Genomic DNA, 24,315 nt, shown 5'->3' with positions numbered 1-24,315 from the left:
ATAGCGGACTCATGCATGACCTCCACGACATCCACGACATAATTACTGATGATGTAAGCCACTGCCTAGCTAGTGGCCACGCAGGATCTCATGACCTCCACGACCTCCACGACTTAGGGTGGTGATGCAAGCCACAATCTCAGTTCAATATATAAATAGAACTTAGATCTGACAGAGGAGGACTCTCACTCTTTCGTTCTCTAGAGACAGAATAGATTATATAGCAAGTGTGTATTGTAAGCTGTAATCCCAGATCAAGCAATACAACTCTGCCCTCTTTTCTTCCCGTGGACGTAGATTTACTTCAGTAAATCGAACCACGTAAATTCATTGTGTCGTGATCTTTATTCTCTACCAACATTTACAAACATCAGAAATTCGCGGCTTCATCATTGTACAACAAAATGGGACGTCTATTTCGACTTCAAGATCATATATTTCAGTTTGTATCCTTTTATTAATGACAATCATTACTCATATAATACGGATTAGTATATACGGGTTTATCTATCAATCACATTGATTTGTCAACATATAGGCCTACCAAAATACGAGAATACAACCTTACAAAACACCCGATAGAAGCACTGTTATGAGAGTAAGGTCTTATGATCATTGATGCTTTCAACAAGCCAGCAAGTCCGATTGCTGATAAGTGATAACGATATGAAGAGCGAAGGCTTATGGTGACCGGTTGTTGTGTGAGAAACCGATCATTTACGTACATATATACTAAAACATGAGCATGTAACTGCAGCCATTTCTCAGTTCTTAGCTTGTGATGATGCATCACAGAATTAGTCTTGAATTTTGACCAGCTTCGATTTTTTGCAGTTTTGTTTTATTAAGTATAGCAAGGCAGAGATGCATATAATTTTCAGTAAAGGCAATGCAGGTACAAATTTTGACATACATCAAATTTGAGAGTTAGGTGATGAATAATTCTAGTGGGACAATAGATTTGGATATCTGTACAGCTAGAATCACATGGTTTTGCCTTCTACACATTGGTCCATTTTTATTAAAAAAATTAAATACTACTAATAATAATGTGTGATCTTCATATTTGGTCAAATTAAGAATATCCAAACTCTGATAAAATATTCTTCATGCTAGGCAACAAATCACAAACTTTTTCTTCAATTCAAGAAGGTTTTATATATGATTATTATAATTATCAGCATCCTAATTCAAAAGTAAATAACACTGCATTTTCTTGAAACACAATCAAACAAGATGATGAAAAGAGCTGAAGAATTGATTAATTTCTACATGTATATTCAATTTGTCTAGTATTTCTGTTGGATACATTGTTATAAGGGACTACTGTACAAAACTTTGACACTCTGAAGTCTAAAATTCACATCAGCACATCATGTTCTGCTCAAGCCAGAGACGAGATCAACGAATAGATCCTCGCTGCAAGGGATGGTGAGGCCTCCCATTGGATGACTGAACCCGAATTCCTCCTCAGCCCGATGCAAAAGTTCTTGAAACGAGGAATGGTTCAAGTACGACACCGGGATCACAAAACGCTTCTTCTCATTTTCTCCAACATAGACAGCAAGGTGTCCCTTTGGGACTTCAGCCTGCCTTCTTTCGCCATGGAAAGATCGTCTCAGAATTTGTCGAATGGCCATTTTTTTTAATACAAAGTGAATTCTTCCTAAAGTTGTGATGGAAACTTTATAAGTGAGAGCTGAGAAGGGCTCAAGTGCTGTATGATTTGTTTGTTGGTTTTAATCCAAAACACTTGTTGTATATATAGGCTAACGAAATCAAGAAACGACGTAGCCTTTTGAAAGACTTCAAAGTTGTTAACATGTACTAATAAGATGTATGTGGTGTTTGTGCATCTTTGCAACAAAGCACATGAATCTGTCTATGGATTATTCCAATGGTTTAGTGATGATGGAAGTGATCAAACATATTGTTAGGAAGGAGTTTGTCTTGTTATTATTCAACACAAGATGTCTTGTTAGATCATACTAATGTGGGGCCTTATGCTCTTCAACAAACTAGCAATTCAGGCTCGGCCGAATGCTATGTTTTTGGCTGGTCTTGGTCCATATAATACAGTCAAGGTGCTGAATTCGGACCGAAAAAAATATGGGCTACTGCGATGCAAAGCCGGGCAGGGTCGGGCATGTTTTGGAGCCTCTAGTCACAACATTAGGCACATGAATAATTACATGTACCATTAATTGATGCTGCAACATTATTGAATGGGGTTCAAAGAAATTACTATGATTACTGGAAATTACAGATTCCATTTATCCATCATCAGATGTTCAAATCTCAGATATGTTTTAGCCTAAAATATGAAGACGACAACCAAAAAATTCTGAAACAAAAATGAGAAAAAGAAGAAATCAATGAAAAAAAAGAGAACCATAAAATGAGAAAGAGAAGAAATCCATGAAGACAACCAAAAAATTCTGAAACAAAAATGAGAAAAAGAAGAAATCAATGAAAAAAAAGAGAACCATAAAATGAGAAAGAGAAGAAATCAATGCAATAAAAAAATTCTGAAACAAAAATGAGAAAAAGAAGAAATCAATGAAAAAAAAGAGAACCATAAAATGAGAAAGAGAAGAAATCAATGCAATAAAAAAATTCTGAAACAAAAATGAGAAAAAGAAGAAATCAATGAAAAAAAAGAGAACCATAAAATGAGAAAGAGAAGAAATCAATGCAATAAAAAGGGGGGAAAAGTGGAGATGCGGGGGATCGAACCCCGTGCCTCTCGCATGCAAAGCGAGCGCTCTACCATTTGAGCTACATCCCCATTTGATAAATACAGCTACAAACGATGTTATAATTAGGTAAACGTAAAAGCCCAAAAGCTGTATTTTTGCATATTCCTAATTTTATTTTTTTCAAATTAACTTCACTGTATAATTATTTAAATTAAAGAGTATTGTTTGTTAAGATTTTACAATAATCTTCTGTGGATAATAACTGCTACGCCTCACCTGAAACAAAGTGATCTCAGAATCACTGAGGTGAACGAATCTGCAATCCTAACCAATCGACGCTGCTATATTATATAGAGGAATGTGTTTCTACAAAAGGCTGTTCAACGCAATGACCAACAGCAACAAGAAAAGTTCCTCCTCCGCTATTCAATCTCTTTACGACCTCTGCACTGAGGCTTTCACGCCTTCTGCCTTTTCTCCGCCCTCTCTCGCCGTCGTTCATAAGCTTTCTTCTTTGCTAGGTATGCTCTTCCAGAGTTCTCCTTCGATTATTTACTTGGATTTGTCTTCTGCAACGGATATGTATATTGGTTTTCGTTTAATTTTATTCTCGGAATTGGAGTTTGTACATAACTTTTTTCACTGATTTCAATCTGGTGCACTGAAAACCTAAATTCATGAATTTTTAGTATTTTTGCTGGAGCCAAGAGAATTAGAATTTCTGCATGATTATTAGAAAGATAAAGAGGCAGTTATGACTCGGGGGTGTTGGGGTAAGCTTTTTTAGTAAGATTTTTCAAAAGCTCATGTTGTCATTATAAATTGTCAAAATGTTTGGATAATTGAGCTAATTGTGAGTTAGCGAGAGAAAATTGAAGAGAAATGAAATTGGAAGAGTATATGTTGGAAATTAGAAATAATAATAGGTTTATCTTATAAGTTTGTTGTTGCTTATGGGATTATGAAAGATAAGTTGGGGATGATGAATTTACTATTTGGGAAGCTTAAGTTGTCGGAGTTCAGTTTCACACTTTGTAAGTTGTTTAATAGCTTATTTTGCCAAACACTTCTCAAGACCTTATAAGATTCTAAATAGCTTATAAGTTGTTCTATGGAGCTTAGAAGCTTAGCCAGACCTCCTCTCAATGCCTGACCCGCTTCGCTTTTCATCAGATGAGCAATTGTGCAACTTTAATTTCTTTTACACGTCTCACCATTCGTGAAATTCCATATTTATGCATTATATTAGCTCCTAGCTGTGAGTTCTCGACCATGTTTATTAGGATTTGGGGGAATCTTATAGATGCCTACTACACAATGTTCAGGTGTCTAGTGGTCACAGTTTTGCAGATATCTACCTTTCAGCATCTCAAATAATTGGTAAAATGTCTGCAAAAGTATATATCAGACTGTAAACCATGCTTATTTTGCAGACACTATTGGGCCTGCTGATGTTGGTCTTAGTGATGCTAGCAAAGAGGATGACAGAGGTCATGGTCCTTTTGGGATATTTTCGTACAATCGAGTAGATCGTTGGGCTCAACCGCTAACTTATGTGGATATACACGAAGGAAAAAATTTCACGGTATGCAAGCATACGAAAGCTCTTCTATCTTCATTCTGCATGTGGTTGTCGGTTGTCCAACGGTCCAACCTCTTCATCATATGAATAGTTTGATGTTTGAAGCCTAATGGGATTGTGCAACCAAGCTCCTTATTCATTATGTCTCTTGCAATACAATGTTCTTTAATATTTGTATAATGTTGAAATCAACATGAGAACAAGAAGAGGCTGAAGAAATGTGTATTTACTTTTCTCCTATTGCAAAGCTGTTAATTGGTTATCTGTTATTGCAAAGAGACTAAGCTGGACTGTGTCACACAATCGATGTGGGATACTCATATTTTATAACAGTCTATGGTGGACCTTTATGTAAAATCCTTAACTACTGTATACTTGCTATTTCTATTAGGTGCTTTCAATTTTATTCAGTTTAGGGCTAATTTTTTTCACGCGTGTATGAGATCGAGGAATTTTGATCTGTTAGAACTAGTACAATAAATATGAACTTTGACACTTCATATACGCCTGTTTGAGCAGTTGTATGGATTTATTGCAGATGTGCATATTTTGTTTCCCAACTTCCTCTGTTATTCCACTTCATGATCATCCTGGCATGACTGTTTTAAGCAAAGTCTTATATGGTTCCTTGCATGTCAAAGCATATGATTGGGTAGAGCCAGCCCGCATCAGAAAAATTCAGGGAACTGAGCATTCTACAGGTCTGTTTCTATGTTAAATTGTATCCTATTTCCTTCTTCATGCAGGTTTTTCCTGTCTTTCTGGTAATCTCCTTACTTTCGAACACAATTGTTGCGCTTGGGTTATTATGATAGGGTAAGAGGCAGAAGCGATTTGAATTTTTGAACCCAAAAGAACTAAACATACGCAGTATTTAAAAGTAAATAAGGAATTACTGAAGCCTGAAGGAAGAACAAACACAGCTCTCAGGAGGAAACCTTCTGCCCAAGAAACAACCAAAATCCTAGGCAAGTCTCCCTACCCTTTGTGAAATGAATAGCTCATGAGAAAACCTTCAGTGTAACTATGAAGTAAATAAATAACAAGTCAAATTATAAAATAAGGAAACTAATAGTAATAAAGAATCAAAATGGTTGCCTTGGTTGTTTCCCCTGGCAAGCATTACTTAATCTGCAATCATACTTCCCCCTTCCACCTTGCGTTGCTCGGATGGGGAAATGTGGTTGGGCTAAATATTAGTCTGGTGAATTGTGTTTCTTTGCTTATTTTTTTCTTAGTTAATTAAGCCTTTGAGTTTTTTTCTTAGTTGTGTATACAAATTGTAGGTTCATCCCATTGCGTGTAGGCACAAATTCAATACCCATCATGAACGTGCATAACTTTTTTTTTATGTTGATAGCTTTGTTCTCTGTTTTAAGCTGTACAGATGCATGTGATAAAACTCACTATTACAGTGTGGTAGTTGTTTTAATGATGCATTAATTTCTTCTAATGGTTGCTCAGATAAAATGGAATTTGGCGTCTTTTTTCTTGGGCAAGGTCGAGTGTTCTGTGTATTTGTTTTTTTTCTTAAGTGTTATTCACGTGGATTTCAATTCATGTCCTATGTTTCAGTCAGACTGGCTAAATTGGCTGTAGATAAAGTTCTAACTGCACCATGTAGCACATCGATTCTGTATCCAAGGAGCGGAGGGAATCTGCATTGTTTTACTGCACTCACTCCTTGTGCAGTTCTTGACATCCTTGCTCCCCCATATGATGAATATGCCGGCCGGAGATGCTCTTATTACCGCGATTATTCTTGTTCCAGCTTCTGTAAGTAGCTTTTAGTCAAAGTATATGCAAAATTATTGTGTTGGATATAAAACTTCAGCGTGGAATTTGGAGGGGAGCCATGAGTACCTCATTGGATTTTGCAGCCTCTGAAGAAGATCAAAGTGGTATCGAGAAAGAAGAGGAGTATGCGTGGCTGGAAGAGATTGACACACCCGATGACCTCTACATGCGCCCAGGAACGTATAATGGTCCACATATTCAAAAGTGATTCTCATTGCAAGCGTTCTTCATCCTCTACAGAATGATACATCAAACTGCGCCATCTTCGGTAAATAATCCTATTTAAGCAACTAATCTATGGATTTTGGTGTTGTAGTCTACTTTACAGTTAACTTGAAATTATGTTAATGTACCTGAAGCTATAACCTTAGTGCTCAAGCCTTCATATCTTTGAAATTGTGCAACTGTGATATGCGTTTGTTAGATTCAGTTGTTCTCCCTCATGGGTTTGGGGCATTGCAAATGATATCAAAGCTATATTGTTAGAAGTGTTCATGGGCTCGGTTCCGGTTTCAACCGGCCTTGAACCATCTATTCGCGGTTACAAAAGATTGGAATCGAAGTCGGCCCACGTAGTACAGTTTGACTGGCTGGTTATGAACCGTGGACTGTCAGGTTCGAGGCCGATTTAAACTGATCTGAAAATCCGCACTAATTTTTTTTTGGTCGAAATAAACAGGGCTATTGAAGTAACATGGATGATGAAATACAAGAAGCATAGAATAAATTGTTTTTAGTTGAAAAGTACTAGTAGTTGTACATATTTTTGTCCATCAACTAACGTGGAATTCCTTTTGCCACAAGCCCACAAGATTATCAACATTAGAAAATCACTCTTTCTTTCTTTCTTTCTTTCTTTTGTAAACTGGTTAAAAAAAATTAATCTTCTTCAGTCTTCACCACACTTTTGCCGGAAAAATTGAATTGAAAAGGTTTACGTTAGATAAAAAACTCAGAACATACAAGTAAGGTGGATAATATAAATAAAATTGATTAGATAGACAATTATCGTCCAAAAAGCATTAATGGAGTGTTATTATCATAGATAAATGTGTATTCATACCTTTGGAATTTTATTTTGATGTGTAGAAGTTTGAATTAAAATAAAGATGACGCACCAATCAACCTCATTTATATTAGTACAAAGAAGTTGATACTCTTAATTGAAATTTTGATTATGTGATGATATAAGATAGAATAACATGAGATAAAAATATATTTATAATAATAATTATTTTTATTTTTTATGCTCTTAATTAATAATTTATTTCTCAAATTAAATTTAATTTAAAATTTGTTGATATTATTATTATTATTCATTTACCTAGATTTAATAAAAACATTTACTTCAATTATTGCATGAATTAGTTAAATGAATTTAATTGATTTATTTAAGTAATCTATAAAAAATGATAATCGATGTAATCATATTACCAACCAAAATTCATAATTTCTAATGGGCGTGTTCTCCTTGTCAGTTATGCCTAGATTCCACTCCAAATCTGTGCATATCCTAGTGTTTGTCTTCTGCCATTTAAAATCTTGATGGCCCAAGAAAAAAGGACGTTCACACGTTTTGGACCAGATTTCAAATCTTCCAAAAAACATGAGATTTTTAATCTGCATCGAGTTCTGATCCGGAAATGGAGGTTAATTCCCTAAAGTGCCATCGCTTTTGACGTGTCAATTGGCTGAATACACTCCATCTTCTTCGACTGTGGAGAGAAAATTGGATTCAACTTCTCATTCAAGACGTGGAGCAGCGAGTCGTCAGAAGGGAATTCCACATCCAATAATCTGTAAATATATTTTTATACTTATTTACTCTATTTTCTTTATTTTAAATTAATATATCTTCATTATTTAAAAATCTTTTGTCCTGTACAGGTGGTAACACTAGTTTAAGAAAAAAACAAAAGTTTAATTGATTGAGAATCTTATTTGTGTGTATTAATTTTATATTAAAATATTAGTATAATAATTTTTAAAGTATATATTTATACAAGTAAAAGGAATAAATGTAATTTTAAATTCTGATAGCTCGAAATAAAAATATAAAATACTTTTTTGGCTAATTACAAATGATTGATTTCTTTTGGACATGAGATTTTAAAAAATAATAAATATAAAAAATAAAATAGGAAACAGAATACTACTAAAATACTTATATTACTATAAGAAATAAATGTAACAACTAAAAAAGGAATATCAACAATCACTTCGAGTAATAAATTTTTTAATTAATAGTAAGTTTGCCAAAAGATCTTTGGAATTGTTAGGCCATCCACAATAGCGCCTAGCGCACCGCTTAGCCGAGCGTCGGCGCTAGGCGATCTATTGCAACCGCCCAGCCATTTCCGGAATTAAAAACCGCCTAGCGCTCGGCGGTTCCGTGGCGCTAGGCGATTCGCTCGGTGCTATTGCATCGTCCGGATCGCCTAGCGCACCGCCTAGCGCGATTTTTTTTTCCGAAACACTATATATACGCGCCTTGCACGTCATTTTCATTCGCACCACTTGTTTTAAATTATTGTACTTTTTTGTTAATTATTGTAATTTTTTTTAATTATTGTACTTTTTTTAAATTATTGTACTTTTTAAAATTTTAATAGTATTATTAATGTTTCCCGTATATGCCTCGTAAATTAAATTCCACATATTGTGTGATTGTTAATTATTTCATTTTTATATAATTGTTATTAGTGATGTGGCTATTGATGTGGCTGAGCTATTTATGATGTGGCTAGGCTATGGCTGGGCTATTTATGATGTAGCAGGAGGATTTTTAGTGTTGATGATGTGGCAGGAGGAGTTTGTGGCTAGGCTATTGTTGGGCTATTCCTATTGTGGATGGCCTTAAGATTTACAGACTCATAGTTATGAATTATAGTTATGAATTAGATCAAGTGTTTAATCTACTATCTAGCACTCTCAAAAGGAGGTTTATGATTATATTTGTGATCATTCTTGAATAATATAGTCATAATTAGATGTTGGATCTATAATTTAATTACTTATTTATTTTTATAAGTATTACTTATCTTCCTGTAAACATAAATTTCTTGTGAGTATATTAGATTCTTGTGAACATATAATGCTTTGTTTGAGTAAGCATCACTTGTCATCTTGTGAGCATACGATGATTTATTTGTATAAGCATCACTTTTCTTCTTGTGAGCATAAATTTCTCATGAATATATTAGATTCTTGTGACCATATAATGCTTTATTTGATAAAGCATCACTTGTCTTCTTGTGAGCATACGATGATTTATTTTTATAAGCATCACTTGTCTTCTTGTGATTATAAATTTCTCTGTGTATATTAGATTCTAGTGAACATATAATGCTTTATTTGAGTAAGCATCACTTGTCTTCTTATATTATATGTATAGGATTATCTTCGGCATGTGGGAATTTTGCTAGCTTATGATGATTTATTTTTATAAGCATCATTTGTCTTTTGTTCTTGTGTACAAAAGATTATCGTCAAAATGTGAGATTCTTGTGAGCATATGATACTTTATTTTTGTAAGCATCATTTATCTTCTTATGAACAAAAGATTTTTGTGAGCATGTGAAATTCTTACAAGTTACATAGTACTTACTTAATTTACATAAATTGTAAAGTTACATAACAAGCAACATAATCTCTACGTCCCAAACTATTTAAGTCGTATTCTATTTTGAATTGTCTGAAGTTATTTGAGTAATTTCTTTCCTTTTTATGGCTAAAAACAATACATTGAACGTCAATTACTTTATTTTCTCTTTCCTTCCTACTTTATTCTCTCTCTTGCTTTACATCATCTTCATTTAATTCACTAAACACAATTTTTTTAAATATCGCATAAAGAAATACTACCCAAATAACATGAAATGGATGGTTAACATAAAATAATTAAAAGTTACTCCCTCCGTCCTGTAATAGAAGTCCTATTTAGTTATGACACGAGTTTTATAAAATGTAAAGAAAAAGTGAATTGAATAAGTTAGTAGAATATGAATCTCACTTATATATATTAGTTTTATAATAAAATGTGAGTGAAATAAGTTGGTGGAATGTGGAGTCTATTTATCATTTATGGTAAAGGTGAAATAGGACTCTTATTGTGGGACGAACTAAAATGATAGAGTAAGACTCTTATTATGGGATGTTATGGGAGGGAGGGAGTACACTAACCAACATAAATTGTAAGTTACGTATTAAAGGACAAAAATGAAAGTTGCATACACAAATTTTACATATTTCTAAGGGTTAGACTTGACTCTAATTAATTAAATTTTGCATGATTTTAGTCAGTTTTTGTCTAACATTTTAGCGATGGATTGTTTTGATGAGTTTGCTGATTTTTAAAGAAAATTGGGCTAATAAAGCAAAGTGTGTAGGTGGGAAAAAATAAAAAAGAAATAGTGTGATAGTAAAGATAGCAATGTTTTAAAAACTGTATTAGTAAAGAAGCTAATAGTTCATGGTTTAATCTTTCGGACCGACTAAATCACTAGTCGAACCATTATATTATTGCATATATATATAATATACAAAAATATACTAGTAATGATAAAATATACTAGCATAGATACAGATGAATGAACCAAGTACTATAGAAGTGGCGGTTCTCTCTCGTGAAAAAAAAGACATAAATTAAAGGTTCTCTCTTATAGCCTAGGTATTTCGGTAAAAAAAAGTCTTAAAAAGTGCAAAAGTTATAAAAATATTAGGAGTATATCAATATCCAAACGAATGAACCGTGAATGTATTAACGATTGTCAAGTGAGTAATATGTAATTCCCTTGGTCAAAATTAAAGGTTCTCTCTCTCCAACTTCGTTAACCAGTGGAATTCATTCCTTGACCAAAACAAGATGTGCCCATTTGTCTTATACCTATAAATTACCCTGATTTATAATGCATATTTCATGTACTCATCAACCAATAAGAGACATCGCAAAAATAGAAGAAGGAAAAATGCAACCAGCTGCTACCACACAGTCCCCATCCAATGACTCTCTGCGTGCTAGCCAGCCACCCCAAGTTCATGAGATCAACACCAATATATACTACTTCTTCAACTTTTACGAGATACCAAAAAAAAATGGTCCCTATTACAGGCATCCCAAGAATGTAACTGGAAAAGGTCGATAATCGCAAGTCTCGTAACTTCAATCTGAGGCACCAGGAAGTAACTTGGTGCTAGTCGTACCAAATTTCCTACTTGCCGAAGAAATAACTCGCGACGGAGATATAACTTCGGCAAAGGATAGGTTATAAGAATCCGTACCTAGGCGGCTTTGCAGCCACCCTTTGCTTCCGGAGAAGCCATCAGTCACAATCCAGGTGTTCTTGAACCCAAGTTTCGTCAAGGTTTTAGCAACTGTTTTAGCTGAGTCACAGTACCTGATACATGTTGCACACGAGAGTAAAACATGACAAAATTTTAGCTTCGCATAAACACAAGCAAGGCGTAGCGTTATCCATGTTCTTGTACTTAGTGTGTTTGGCTAAGCTGATAAGATGTTTCAAGGTAGTGTTTTAAGAGAAAAAAAAGTTATCAAACACCCTCAGTGTCAAAAAGCTTATAAGTTCAGCCAAACACCCAAGTCTTAATGGAAGTCAAAATGCCAAGCGAAAACAGAGGAGAACTCACGAGTCCAATATCGCAATGTTGGAACCTTTATTGATCTTCTTGAGATAAGAGATCTTCAGTGCCACCAACTCAGCTTCTACTTTCTTCACATTCCTGACAAGACTTCTGACCTTACTGGGTAGTTCTTCTAAACTGAAAAAGTCAACAGTGGTACAGATTCTATTATAGGTCGAATGCCTAACAAAGCCGTTCAAAGGATTCAAGCAAAGGAAAATGCAGTGCAGACTCATTGTGTATCGTGTGCTTGTCAACGTCCCCCATTTTGATGTCAGACTTTATGTATTAAACCATCTACATTTCTAGATTACCTTATTATTTGAGTGTAGTTGATTTTCAGATGACTAATGACCAACAGACTCCCCGAGACACTAATCGACAAACTTTTGACCCTTAATGGACACCCATATCTGCTGAGAGAGAACAGTACGAATTTGTGGGTACAGAACTAATAAACCTTTGCCTCGGCTGATTGAAAATGCAGTACCCACCTGCTCCCTTTCAATCAAGAGGAAAGAGTATAGAATGGATAACTATTTATTCAGTCCAGAACTATGACCCTCTCCCCAGCAGGTTACTAAATCTTTTGCATTGGAGATCATTCTTAGCTAGAAAAAGAAAACAGATGAGATAAGGAGTCTCTACTTCAAGTCTGGATGTTTCTGAGTTTCTCTACAAAGATAGTAGCACTAATAATGCAGAATGGTAATAACAAAGATGCTCTTACGGGATTGATATCAATTTGTTTTTAGCACTGGAGGGAAGACGAGGAACACCAGCCTTGTCTTTATCCTTCTCTGAACGTATATCAACCAAAATGTAGTTCTTTGCGGACATCAGATCCAAGGTTTGAGCAGGAGAAAGGAAACCTAGACAGTAGTATCAAATACCACAATGAAAGACACTGATTAAGTATATAAAAGAAGAAAATAAAAATAAGATAAATTCTACTTTTGAGCCAAGTTTTAATTTTTTGCATTGCACTTTATGGATAACTTTCGATTCTGACTTTGTTTTCTAGCAATAACTGTAATGATTATGTAAAGAATGTCATCAGAGTATCATGCAAATTTGGTAAGCATTAAACATTTTGAATCTGATACTGTTACAAGTCTCAAGTAGAATCATGTCAACTTAAATGTTGAAGAGGCGATGCAAATGCTAATTTAGAAGTAAGCCTAAATTCTAGAGCTACTGGAAAACATCATCAGCTTAACAATATGGAGTATATAGTTAGCCATGAGAAAATAAACATAGCATAACTTTTGTTAATGCACAGTCACTTCTTCTGCATTGTCTGATGATATTTTATTATAGCAGAATTCTAATTAAAGTATAGGCAACCCACCCTTGTAGCCCCGAAGGTTGAAGGAAATGGCAGAAAGGATGGGAGGGAGTAAGAAATATGCGATGACTAATGCACCACCGGTTGCCAAAATTACAACAGGTTCTGCTGCTGATATGGTTTGAACAGTGGAAGTGGCAATTGGTTTGGCCTCATCAATCACCTTTGTAGTTTGCTGAGCTGCATCAGCAACTGTCTGCATATAAAGGGTGAGTACGGAGCATGCATTGCTAGTAAATGGCACAGAGGGATATATAATAATATATGAGCATAGCTGACAGATTTCCCATGGCTTCTTGGCATCAGGAAAGCAAAATATATAGGTCAGTAGGTGTATAATCTATGTAAGATTGTTACAAATTCACCAAAATATTAGTCCTGAACAATATATAGTAGAAATTGCTCAAGAGATCACCCAAATTAAAGTCTTTGGTCGTGGACTTTTACATACTTGATTCAATACTTAATTTGTTTTCCAAGACTAATATATGAGGCTAGTGAAATTCATATTCTTGATTTAACAAAATGTGAAATAATTTAACAACACTAACAATCTTCTACATCACTAAACTAAAATTGATAAAAACCAATAACCGGCCAAAGGAAACATAGGGAATTCACTACCCCCCTCCTCAGATTTATGTAATCATCCGTCCTAATCCAGTATTTTGCCCCTCATTGGATGAAAACAAACTTAAAGAGTAATATTTGTCATAGTTAGATACATAAGATAAGCCTCTAGTTTTATGAAAAAAACTTTGGATGGGATGATGCATTGTGCATAGTAAGATAATTTATCTGGCAGAGAGAACCACAGAGAATTCTCAACATGCAATGAAGGTATACGATAACAAAATATTCCATTTAAGAAATGATTTGTTAGTTATTTTATGTAATTCAATTTTGAATATTTTGTTCTTAAGAGTTGAGACAAATGAAACACCTTAGCTGCAGTCATGACTGGTTCAGTGTCGAATCCTGAACTCTGCATAGCTTCTTGAGCTTTCTTAGAAGCCTCTGAGACCACTGGAGAAGCTATCTTCACAGCCTGTTCTCCAGCTTGCTTTAATATAGGAACCGCTGCATCGAAGCCAGGCTTCACTGCACCCGTAACAGCCCCAAACAGTTCCCCTGCGCTGTTCAACACAATCCCGCCAACTTCTCCAATTTTATCAATTGCAGACTCCACCTGAGCAAATGATTTATTAGATCGCAATGCTGCAGTTTCCCTCCTCAAAAATAAACAACCAAATATAACAAAAAAGAAGCCAAAATCCTTTAAACATATCCCCAAATCTTTTTAAAATTTCTTGTATCAAACAAGTAATCCAATTTGCAGAGTAAATTCAGCAAACTATAAGTCAATGTTAGTAACTTTCAGAATATGTCAGATAATACTCAGAAAAACTAATACGTATAAAACACTTAAAGAAGAAAATTGAGCAAATTCAGCAAACAAATAACCAATGCTAGAAATCCGGAGCCAACCGAATTTCAGAATTTCAGTTAACACTCAGAGAAACTAACACAGCAGGAGAAAAACTCCACATTAATATCCAATTGTGCGAGATCGTAGATTTAGATCAAAATTTCAATGCTGAAAAGTGAAAAATCCTCCTTACCTGAGTCAGAGAAGAAACAATTTGCTCCTTGGGGAGAATTTCAGCTCTGGAGTCATTAGGAGCTGCAAAGAGAGCAAATAGAGGCAAAACAGCAGCGGCTGGCACGGAGAGGGAGGCAGGTGCCAATTGATGCGGCCTCGAAGATGATAGCTTGAGTTTGGAGGGAACAGCGACGGTCTTGGGAGGCGGAGAGGAGAGTGGCGACGAAGGTGGCAGAGAGGGCGGACGAGCGGTGGAAGTAACTCTGAGAGCCATCACCTTGTTCAGCCTTAGCGCCACCACTCTCTCACTGCTCTTTTATTTTTATGGTTGGTGTGAGTTTGTTATGAGCAGCGACTGTGAGTGATAAGAGATGGGAATTTTGTCGACGGAATTTCAGCCGTTGGGTGCATTGATCGCTTTTGTTCTGCTTGATTCAACGACACGTGGATATTAAAGATGATAGATCATGCTATCTCTAATCAATTGGTTGGATTAATGACATTCGATTGCTAATCGAAATTGAACTGTTTTTGAGATCATATAAACCCCAGAATCAATTCATTAAATAGCTCCATTCACAAAAAAAGTTATCACATTCATTTATAATATGGGCACCACGTAATTTATAGTTAGTAGTAGTTACGATTATTATTGTATTCATAATAAAAGCTATCCGCAATAGAATTTTTTTTGAAGACAAAGACTAGATATGAGAGCAGCTCGGATAATCAGCCAAATAAAGAGTTAAAACCATGAGATTGAAGAAAAACACTCTAAAATAGCGAAGATCTACTCATTCATATATTGTTGAGTTTTGATAGTAATTCTTATGTCCCACCATATGCGGGCTCGTATTCTTCTTTTAGGACATCCCATCTATTTAGCAAAATATAAAATAACCATTCTCTCTTAGGCTATCCACAATGGCGCCTAGTGCACCGCCTAGCCGAGCGCCGGCGCTAGGCGGTCGCTAGTTTAACCATTGCAGCTTCCGAAAACCGCCGAGCGGTTTTTCGGAATTAAAAATCGCCTAGCGCTAGGCGGTCGACGGGCGCTGGGCGATCCGCTCGGCGCCATTGCAGCGTCGGGATCGCCCAGCGCATCGCCCAGCGGTTTTTTTGTTTTTTTTTAAATTTTCGAGACACTATATATACGCGATTTGCACTTCATTTTCATTCGCACCACTTGTATTAACGAGTACTCTCTCTATCTTAATTTCTATACAAGATCAACACCGAGAAGATGAGTAACGCGGGTGATGGTAGTGGAGGTAGTGGGGGGGACGCTGAGGAGCACGAACGTCGAATGGCCGAAGCGTTTGAGGCATATACCAACCGCGGGATAGACCAATGGATGCAAAGAGCCTTGCAGCCGGCGGTACCTCGACCTCGGCCAGTTGTCCATCGCCGACAAGCGATTGATCGTGATCACGTAGCTGCACATCAGCGCCTATACGAAGACTACTTCGCAGAGGAGCCGCGATTCAACGCCAACATTTTCAGACGACGTTTTAGGATGAGCAGAGCCATGTTTATGCGTATTGTTAACGCCTTGGAGCAACGATATCTGTATTTCCGCTTCAGGCACGATGCTGCTGGAGGCGCGGCAGACATGTGGCAATCCGGCAGTTGGCTTACGGAGGCGCGGCAGAGCCATGTTTATGCGTATTGTTAACACACCAATTCAAAAGTGCACTGCGGCAATCCGGAAGTTGGCTTACGGAGGCGCGGCAGACATGTGGGACGAGTACCTCCACATCGGTGAGACGACTTCCCTGGAATGTTTGAAGTATTTCTGTCAAGCCGTGATTGAAGTATTCGGTGATCAGTATCTCCGAAAGCCTACCCGCGAAGATTGCCGGGATCTGCTGAGGATGCATGGGGAGCAGCATGGGTTCCCGGGAATGTTAGGCAGCATAGATTGTATGCATTGGGAGTGGAGGAACTGTCCCGCTGCCTGGAAGGGGTTCTACATGACCGGCTACAAGGGAAAGAATCCCACGATGATCCTCGAGGTCGTAGCTGATTACCGGCTGTGGATTTGGCATGCGTATTTTGGGATAGCCGGTTCGAACAACGACCTAAACGTCCTCAACTCGTCCCCCCTATTCAACGAGCAGTGCCAGGGCGTCGGTCCGGCCATCAGTTTTGTCGCCAACGGCAACCGGCATGATATGGGCTACTACTTGGCGGATGGGATATACCCTAGGTGGCCCGTCTTTGTGAAGACGATCCGATGCCCAGGAGATGAGAAGAAGGCCTACTTTGCGGCACGGCAGGAGTCCGCGCGCAAGGACGTGGAGCGCGCATTTGGTGTGCTCCAGGCTCGATGGGCGGCGGTTAGGGGTCCAACGCGTTTGTGGCACTTCGACTGCATTGCTGATACAATGTACGCTTGTATTATCATGCACAACATGATTGTCGAAGATGAAGGTGTACAACTGACGGATTGGGCCAACGACGATAATGAAGCCGGTCCAAGCCACGGCGTGGCCGTCCCCAACGCACGGAGTGGGGTACCTCACGATGAAGCCGGCCTCCTCCAAGCACATGCCGACATGCGCCAAACGGAAGCTCATATTCGACTCCAAAAGGATTTAATTGAAGAGTTATGGGCGCGGAGGATTGCTCGGAGTTAGTTTTTATTTATGTAATTTTGTAAAATGTACTTTTTTTTAATGTAATTTTTATTATTAATGTACTTTTTAAAAATTTTAGTACTTTTTTAAATTTATTGTACTTTTTTAATTTATTGTACTTTTTTTTAAATTAAAATAGTATTATTAATGTTTCCCGTATATGTCTCGTAAATTAAATTCCGTATATTGTGTTATTAGTGATGTGGCTATTGATGTGGTTGGGCTATTTATGATATGGCTAGGCTATAACTGGGCTATTTCTGATGTGACAGAAGGGTTTTTAGTATTGATAATGTGGCAGGAGAAGTTTGTGGCTGGGCTATGGCTGGGCTATTGCTGGGCTATCACCACGGTGGATACCCTTATGTTTTGCTTATGATCGGACAAAGGGAGTACTTGTTTTTATGTTTTGTGATTCCGAAAATTCTTACCACTTTAAGATTCATGTACACAATACATTGCATTGGATATTTGCCTTCTAAATGCGTCAGGCTGTACGAACAATCCTCGTTAGCTTTCTTAAACAAAATAATAAAATAAAAATCCTTAATGGCATTTACTTTGAGTAATAGAATAAAATAATACTCCCCTAAGATTGACTCAAACATGCTCAGTGCTACATGTTCCTACAGTATATATTACAATATGCAGTTTATTTTCTTTCATATGATCAAACTTAAAACAACACCCTAGCAAATCTCTCAGCAATCATCGTTGCCCTTGAACAAACATTGAGAGAAACTTATCACTAGTTTGTGGCTTCAGTTTGCCGAAGACAAAGCTCAGTAGAACCTCATACCTTCCCCTTGACGTCAGTCTTCTTTGCCTTCTTTAAAGAATCGAACAAGGACGGACTTCCTTGGTTGCTGGATGACTTCGCGAATGGATTAGATGGGCGACTAGAACTTAGTTGATCAAACTTTGTAGCCTTCGTTGCTTCTCCAGCATTGTGCACTCCATTAGCTTTCCCTTTCCCTGTCGCCTTCAAGTCAATAGTTCTTCCTGGTGTCGTAGTTTTACTTTCTTCACTCTTTCCATTTCTGTCCTTGATAGGCTCCTCAGAGTTTCGCGCCCTTGTGTTGGAAGTGGATGGAAATGTGTGGACGGGAGATGCAACTGCAGTTTCTGCCGCTCTATTGATTTCTGTAGTAAAGAACTTAGTAGATGCAACTTCTGGTTTGATAGAACCATTGCAATTGGATTTGCTGTCAGGGAGTGCAATGTTCTCCTTTTTTTCACTGAGCAACTTTTCCTGTATGTGAGAGAATTAGAAAATGAAAAGAGTGGAGAAACCAACTCAAGTTCTGTTTTGATTTGGAAGACCTTAGTTTGGAATTCAAATCTCACCTCGAGTATATTATTGAAGCGCTCAGCCAAATTTGGTTGCTTTAATGCAGTAACAAGTTTTATGGCTGCCCTACTTGATTTTTCGAGTGATAGAAGTTTAAAAAGTTCAGTGGCTCTGACATGTTTGTCACCTGGAAAAGAATACAAAATATTAGTTTAACTTAAATCTCAAACATGGAGATTATGGAAAGCAGAAATGGGGTAATACAAAATGTGCGTCCAGTTGCAGGATTACTTACTGTTGCAGCAGGATGCAATGAGCCTCAAGATGCATCTGTCAAGGGAAGTTTCAACAGTGAAAGCCTCGTCGTCAAGTAAGGTGCAATCAAGACCAGAAGCTTCTCTTTCTTCTATACTTCTTTGGATCTGAATATATCCACATTGATACTCAACATCACAGAAAGAAAATAAAGAAATAACTAAAGTTCTATTGATATCCTTGCGGAATGCATAGTCAGAGATGATTTTACAGTTCAATCAGCACATACACAAATTCGCAAATACATAGCAAAAAACAATTCATCCCATGAATGGAAAAAATATCTGAATCTAATTTACAAAACCCACCCTTGAGATATGCATGTTATTCATCATAAATTCATTCTCCAAGCTGTCTGCACCGAGGTCCGAAGCAGCAAGAGGAAATGACAGGTCTAGCAAGGTCAGCACTGGCTTGGGAGTAGACTAAAGAAGTCATGTTTGAAGATGAAAGGATTAGTACAAAGACAAATTGATATGACAAGAAGTAAACATCACACTAATGAATTGCTATACCTGTGGGAAAGTTTCAGGAGACTTGCAAACAATGCAAAATAACTTGCTTGCATTCAGGCCAGCAACCCAATAATTTTCCTCGGGCTTCTTTATTTTGCTGGCACTGACAGTTAAAGAGTTTTACTTATTTATGTTGAAAGGAATGTTTTATGAAAATACCTGCAGAAAACTATTGTAGCTGTAGTACCTGAAAAGTGGCAACCAAGTACCTCCAAATTGACTTGTAAAGACTCTCAAGATACCCTGTGAATATAATAATTCTAAGAGCAACATCCATAAGACCCATAGTTGTAAACAATTAGACCTGGACTGAAAGATATGCACCTTAGAATCAAAAGAACTTAGTTGACCTTCCTCGCTGAAACCAAACCATGTTAAGTTTGACCCAGGAGTCAATGGAAGCCGTCCTCTTAAAGGTTGTGATCCATGAGAAATGTTGAAGACTCTAAATTCAAGGATCTGCAAATAGGATTTACAATATTCAATCAAATGCGTTTTGCCCTACTTCAAAACACAATTGTGCTTCTTGCAGCATAATCTACTGCACAAAATCAACCTAAGCAACCCAATTTCATTTGTTTCTACGCAAAGAATGATGTCTGGTTTTTTCATCTTCACTTTTTAACTTGGCCAGAAGAAAAGCCATATTTGGCTTGAGATGGGCACTTTGTTTGGGCTATAGAGCAGCAAGAGTCACTTAAATATAAGCTTAAGGAGAAAAATAGTTAGCTGCTAGGCAGCCTAGGCTTGCATGCAAGGCAGAGGAGCTATCGTCTAGGGATGTTTGCAATGAGCATATCAGAAACTCAAATGATTAGAGCTTTAGATCCAATCCAACTTTTGAGCTTGTCACATTATCCATAATTTTGCTGAAGAAAAAGGAACCTACCTTCACAACTGAAACTTAGATGATAGTTACAAATACAACATTACATCCATACTTCAATACTTGTATCAGTTTACAGCTCAAACTTTGATTATATAATTGTGAATTGTGAATTGTGATTGGAGATTGAAAAATAATAATAAATGTTGTCAAAAATGAGATAATGCACAAAGTTAACTGAAGAAATTTAGTCATTAGTCAGATGAAGTAATGTATCCTCTAGATTCACAGAGCACCTTTTATTGTAGGTGATGGTGAATTAAGGTGATTTATAAACAGATATATGACATCTATAAACTTTGAGAATACCTGTTCATTTGTTGGCAGAGGAGGAGAAATATGAGTTACAACTGCCAGTTCATCTTTGTAGCCAGCAGCTGTAACCACTGGTCCATCAAGAGAGAGAATGTACCTCTGACAGATAAGGTAATTAAATCAGATTGTCATAAATCCAAACCAAAAAAGGAGCAAGCCAAGGAAAACACAAAATAGTATAGTGAAATCACATGGAAAAAAAAAAGAACACTGTTTTCCTAGTAATATATCCCTTAGTAGAAGCTTGAATTATAAAAAAGGACTCGACATACCTGTAAACCACCCTCAGTGAAAATACGAAGAGAATTAAGGTTGGTGATAGCAGCAACCCAACCACTTCCAAGTGCTATTGCTCTTACTTCTTCCCCCTCAAACCGCATAGACCACTAAGTTTGCATGAGGGAAATCAGAATTACACATCGATAACACATATTTTTAGTGAGAGAACTGATTAATGGATTAGTATGGCATATTTGTAATGGTAATTGCAAGAAGATATCAGCCAATACAGATAAAATATAAAGTGGGATTACCTCACTGTTATTTGCCCAGCTACTAAAGGGGCGATACATGAGTGTACTCATATTCTTATCACCTTTGCATGGATTAGCAAATACACTGCCATTCTCATTTAGAGAAGCCATTGTAAAACCAAAATAGTCAGTCATCGCAGATACACGTGGACCACTGCTGGTATCATGGAAATCTGTCTGCAGTTAAATTATGTGAACCAGTTAGTCATAGGATCATAAGAAAATCTCATTCAATTGGTAAATCAAGCAAGGTCAGTCAGTATTTTCAAGTTTGAGCTTTCCTCGACAAGTATGATGAAAGTACAACACAGACAAAGCATGTTCAAGTAGTACTTGACAAGTGACTTGGTGTTTTTTATACGTCCATCATCTCTGATTGACTTCAGGTGGTCAACTAAGAAACTTGAAGAGTCGATGCAACAAAATAATGCACCAAATCTTTGGAATTAAATCCAAACCATGTCTTCTCAATTTGGCTTTGTAGTCTTTATTTTGAAAATAGAACTACATATAATATGGTTTTCAGGGAAACTGTTAAACTATTGATAAGAGGATATAAATTTAGGATAACCAGATACCTCTATATGTGAAGATCCTTCATGTTCCACCGTGGTTACACTCCCTAGCATATTGTAGCACAAAAAGTGCCTCTTTCCAGGCTGTGCAGGTGTAGATCCAGGCTGAAAAGGTTCTTGCATTTTAGTTCCTGCAGTTACCATCATATTTCTAGATCCACTCTTTCCAGAGAGGTTTTCTTTATGACCGTAAAAAGCCTTCTTACGTGTTTCAACTTTAGAAACAGTTTCCAGCTCATCATTAACATCTTCCATTTCATCATCATAACTAGAGTGCTTACGGGATCTCTTTCTTCTAAGTGGCTCAAAGTCGTTATGGCTATCTTCATTGAGATCACTTAAATTACCTGATGCACAAGGTTCTTCTTCTTCGTCAAACAAGAGGAGGCCATTGCTGTTTTTGGAATATAAACCAGGAATATCTTCAGTTGGAGATTTCATTGTTGATGGTATAACTGATTCCCACACACCATACTTCCCCTTAACATCAATAACTGCCAATGCATTTCCCTCAGGCTTCCACGCCATGCAAGTTATGCATTCACTAAACTTTTGCCTCTCAATGTCCTGTTTCTTATCCACATCCCAAATAAGAATTTGCTTGTCTAAACCAGAAGTAGCAATATATTTCCCATTAGGAGACCATGATAAGAAGCAAATAGGCTGTAAATGATCACCACTAAGAGAAAAAAGCTTCTCAGCAGTGTCCCTGTCATACAACACCACATTATTTTTCAGACCTGGTACTGCTAACAATTCTCCATCTGGACTCCATGCAAGTATGTTCATTACTGAGACATCTGTACCATTGTTGGGAGCAATAGCCTTAAGGACATGAAGTGTACTCCCAGATTGGAGCTCCCAGTAAATGACTGTCCCATTTGAATCAAGTGAAGTTAAGTATTCAGTTTTAGGATCAAAAGCCAGGCTAGTGACAGATCCTTTATGCCCTTTAAGTACTCTTGCAATGGTTCCATCAATAGTATTGACAAGTTTAATGCCCTCATCATCACCAGCAGCAGCCAAAATTGTTCCCGACTTATTAAAAGCAACAGCACGAATTGGCAGGGTGAATCTAGTGATATTAGTTTCAAAATCTCCACCTACAGAAATACAAACGAATGCAACAGTGTGAATTGGCATCTTGATTACATATAGCCCTTATAGCCAGTAAATCCACACACATACCAACCAAACATATATGACAATCCATAAAACTCAAGCTAATTAGCAATTGAGGACAAATGAATGTGCATAGCAGTTAAATCTTTCTCACTCTTGACGATCAAGCAAAACTAACAAGAGGTTCATGTCACACAGATTAGTGAGCACAAAACAAGCAAATATCACGAGTAATACTTTGCTGGATCACCGTAGATCCATCTCAAGTCCAGTTCATATTACTTGTGCAATGAAAAAAAAGTAATTCTCTGTGTACATTACAAATAATAAATGTACACTGAGGAACATCATATGTCAAGTTCTGACTCATAAGTTTCTAACTCACTTAGATGCATAGAATGTGTCAGTATTAGTACTAATTTGGAAATGCATACATCAAACTAAAAAAGTGCTTCATTGTACAACGACACAAGTTCCGATTTTGAGATTTAACATATCAAAGACGAGAATCAAGATCAAGTAGCAGCTTTTCGATTAAGCCTTTCAAAACCTAAAAGATTCCAGAACCCCAATTTTTTCGTATACCATATATCACCAACAAAACCCAAGAATCCCAAATCTACACCGAATATTTCACACTCTGAAATCAGCGAATAAGTAATTCAAACAAAACACTAGCACACAGTAAAAGTATGAAAAATACCAGGGAATTTATATAACTTGACCGAGTGGTCAAGGGAGCCAGAAGCAAGGCAGGTGGAATTAGGGCTGAGAGCCAGCGCCGTGACTCCCTCGCGGTGGTTGCGAAGATACTTGGGGGCATTGGAAGGCGCGGAGGCATCGTGGATGCAGATGGCGTTGTCGGAGGAAGAGGCGGTGACAATGTGGCCAGCATCGGATGCCCACAGAATGGAGCAGACGGAATCGTCGGCAGCCGTGTGGGCTTCTCGGAGCTTCATCGTCCGGATCTTCATTTTTTATGTTTCTACTGTGGCTGAGGTAGTGAGGTGCGTAGCTTATCAATGTGAGAAATAGAATTGGAAATGGCGGTAAATAGGTTTGACAGAATTGGCGGGTTGAGATTCAGTTTTTCCAAACCTATTTGGATTTTCGCGCCAACTTTTTCTTAGCCAGTGAACAACGTGCTGCTCATTCTGACTCGGCCTCCTTAGAGTGTCCACAATGGGGGAGCCGCGGCCCGCGGCTCGGTGCGCGGCTCCACATTGCAGAGAGCCGAGAGCCGGGGCGCAGGGCCGGGAGCCGAGGGTGAGCCGCGGCCGCGGCCTTTACGCGGCTGAGCCGTGGGAGCCGCAGCCCTCCACTGCAGCGGGCCGCGGGATTTTTTTTTTTAAGTTTCGAAAATTACTTTATAAATATACACTCCCATTTCCATTTTTTCAACTCCATTTTACTTCCATTTTGCTCCGACAACCCGTTGGACCGATGGGATATACC

At 37.4% G+C, this 24,315-nt stretch overlaps 3 protein-coding genes and 1 non-coding gene across 4 annotated transcripts; 1 reads left to right on the top strand and 3 right to left on the bottom strand.

Annotated features, from left to right (window-relative positions):
- Window positions 1-2,715: 2,715 nt before the first annotated feature.
- Window positions 2,716-2,788, bottom strand: TRNAA-UGC. The gene has a single exon. It is a non-coding gene; the product is annotated as a tRNA-Ala (tRNA).
- A 151-nt stretch (window positions 2,789-2,939) lies between these two features.
- Window positions 2,940-6,474, top strand: LOC121753074 (plant cysteine oxidase 3). The gene is made up of 5 exons (XM_042148234.1): window positions 2,940-3,220; window positions 4,133-4,284; window positions 4,820-4,982; window positions 5,857-6,057; window positions 6,162-6,474. Exons 1-5 carry the CDS (start codon window positions 3,058-3,060, stop codon window positions 6,284-6,286), a joined length of 804 nt encoding a protein of 267 aa, XP_042004168.1. The 5' UTR covers window positions 2,940-3,057; the 3' UTR covers window positions 6,287-6,474.
- A 4,557-nt stretch (window positions 6,475-11,031) lies between these two features.
- On the bottom strand, window positions 11,032-15,074 carry LOC121750426 (calcium sensing receptor, chloroplastic-like). The gene is made up of 6 exons (XM_042144963.1): window positions 14,689-15,074; window positions 14,010-14,255; window positions 13,070-13,262; window positions 12,449-12,590; window positions 11,725-11,856; window positions 11,032-11,474 (listed from the first exon to the last, which is right to left on the bottom strand). Exons 1-6 carry the CDS (start codon window positions 14,941-14,943, stop codon window positions 11,240-11,242), a joined length of 1,203 nt encoding a protein of 400 aa, XP_042000897.1. The 5' UTR covers window positions 14,944-15,074; the 3' UTR covers window positions 11,032-11,239.
- A 2,766-nt stretch (window positions 15,075-17,840) lies between these two features.
- LOC121753310 (WD repeat and HMG-box DNA-binding protein 1-like) lies at window positions 17,841-23,864 on the bottom strand. Its single transcript, XM_042148567.1, has 12 exons — window positions 23,564-23,864; window positions 21,742-22,841; window positions 21,164-21,340; window positions 20,903-21,016; window positions 20,625-20,729; window positions 19,754-19,888; window positions 19,617-19,672; window positions 19,430-19,532; window positions 19,223-19,339; window positions 18,895-19,021; window positions 18,656-18,786; window positions 17,841-18,560 (listed from the first exon to the last, which is right to left on the bottom strand). The coding sequence occupies exons 1-12, from the start codon at window positions 23,832-23,834 to the stop codon at window positions 18,102-18,104; spliced, it is 2,895 nt and encodes a 964-aa protein (XP_042004501.1). The 5' UTR covers window positions 23,835-23,864; the 3' UTR covers window positions 17,841-18,101.
- Between the last annotated feature and the right edge of the window lie 451 nt (window positions 23,865-24,315).

This window comes from Salvia splendens, chromosome 10, assembly GCF_004379255.2.
Source record: "Salvia splendens isolate huo1 chromosome 10, SspV2, whole genome shotgun sequence".
Taxonomy (NCBI): domain Eukaryota; kingdom Viridiplantae; phylum Streptophyta; class Magnoliopsida; order Lamiales; family Lamiaceae; genus Salvia; species Salvia splendens.
The sequence above is the reverse complement of the archived record's forward strand: the minus strand, read 5'-3'. Positions and strand labels throughout refer to the sequence as shown.

Excerpts from the sequence above, each read along its gene's own strand:
- LOC121750426 (XM_042144963.1), bottom strand. The coding sequence starts at position 14,943 with ATGGCTCTCAGAGTTACTTCCACCGCTCGTCCGCCCTCTCTGCCACCT. Across the intron at positions 12,591-13,069 it reads CAACCTTCGGGGCTACAAGG|GTTTCCTTTCTCCTGCTCAA; the intron begins GTGGGTTGCCTA and ends ACTACTGTCTAG. Across the intron at positions 11,857-12,448 it reads AACAAATTGATATCAATCCC|TTTAGAAGAACTACCCAGTA; the intron begins GTAAGAGCATCT and ends TGACTTTTTCAG.
- LOC121753310 (XM_042148567.1), bottom strand. The coding sequence starts at position 23,834 with ATGAAGATCCGGACGATGAAGCTCCGAGAAGCCCACACGGCTGCCGAC. Across the intron at positions 22,842-23,563 it reads CAAGTTATATAAATTCCCTG|GTGGAGATTTTGAAACTAAT; the intron begins GTATTTTTCATA and ends GTATTTCTGTAG. Across the intron at positions 21,017-21,163 it reads GCTGGGCAAATAACAGTGAG|TGGTCTATGCGGTTTGAGGG; the intron begins GTAATCCCACTT and ends ATGCAAACTTAG.
- LOC121753074 (XM_042148234.1), top strand. The coding sequence starts at position 3,058 with ATGTGTTTCTACAAAAGGCTGTTCAACGCAATGACCAACAGCAACAAG. Across the intron at positions 3,221-4,132 it reads TAAGCTTTCTTCTTTGCTAG|ACACTATTGGGCCTGCTGAT; the intron begins GTATGCTCTTCC and ends CTTATTTTGCAG. Across the intron at positions 6,058-6,161 it reads TTATTCTTGTTCCAGCTTCT|CCTCTGAAGAAGATCAAAGT; the intron begins GTAAGTAGCTTT and ends TGGATTTTGCAG.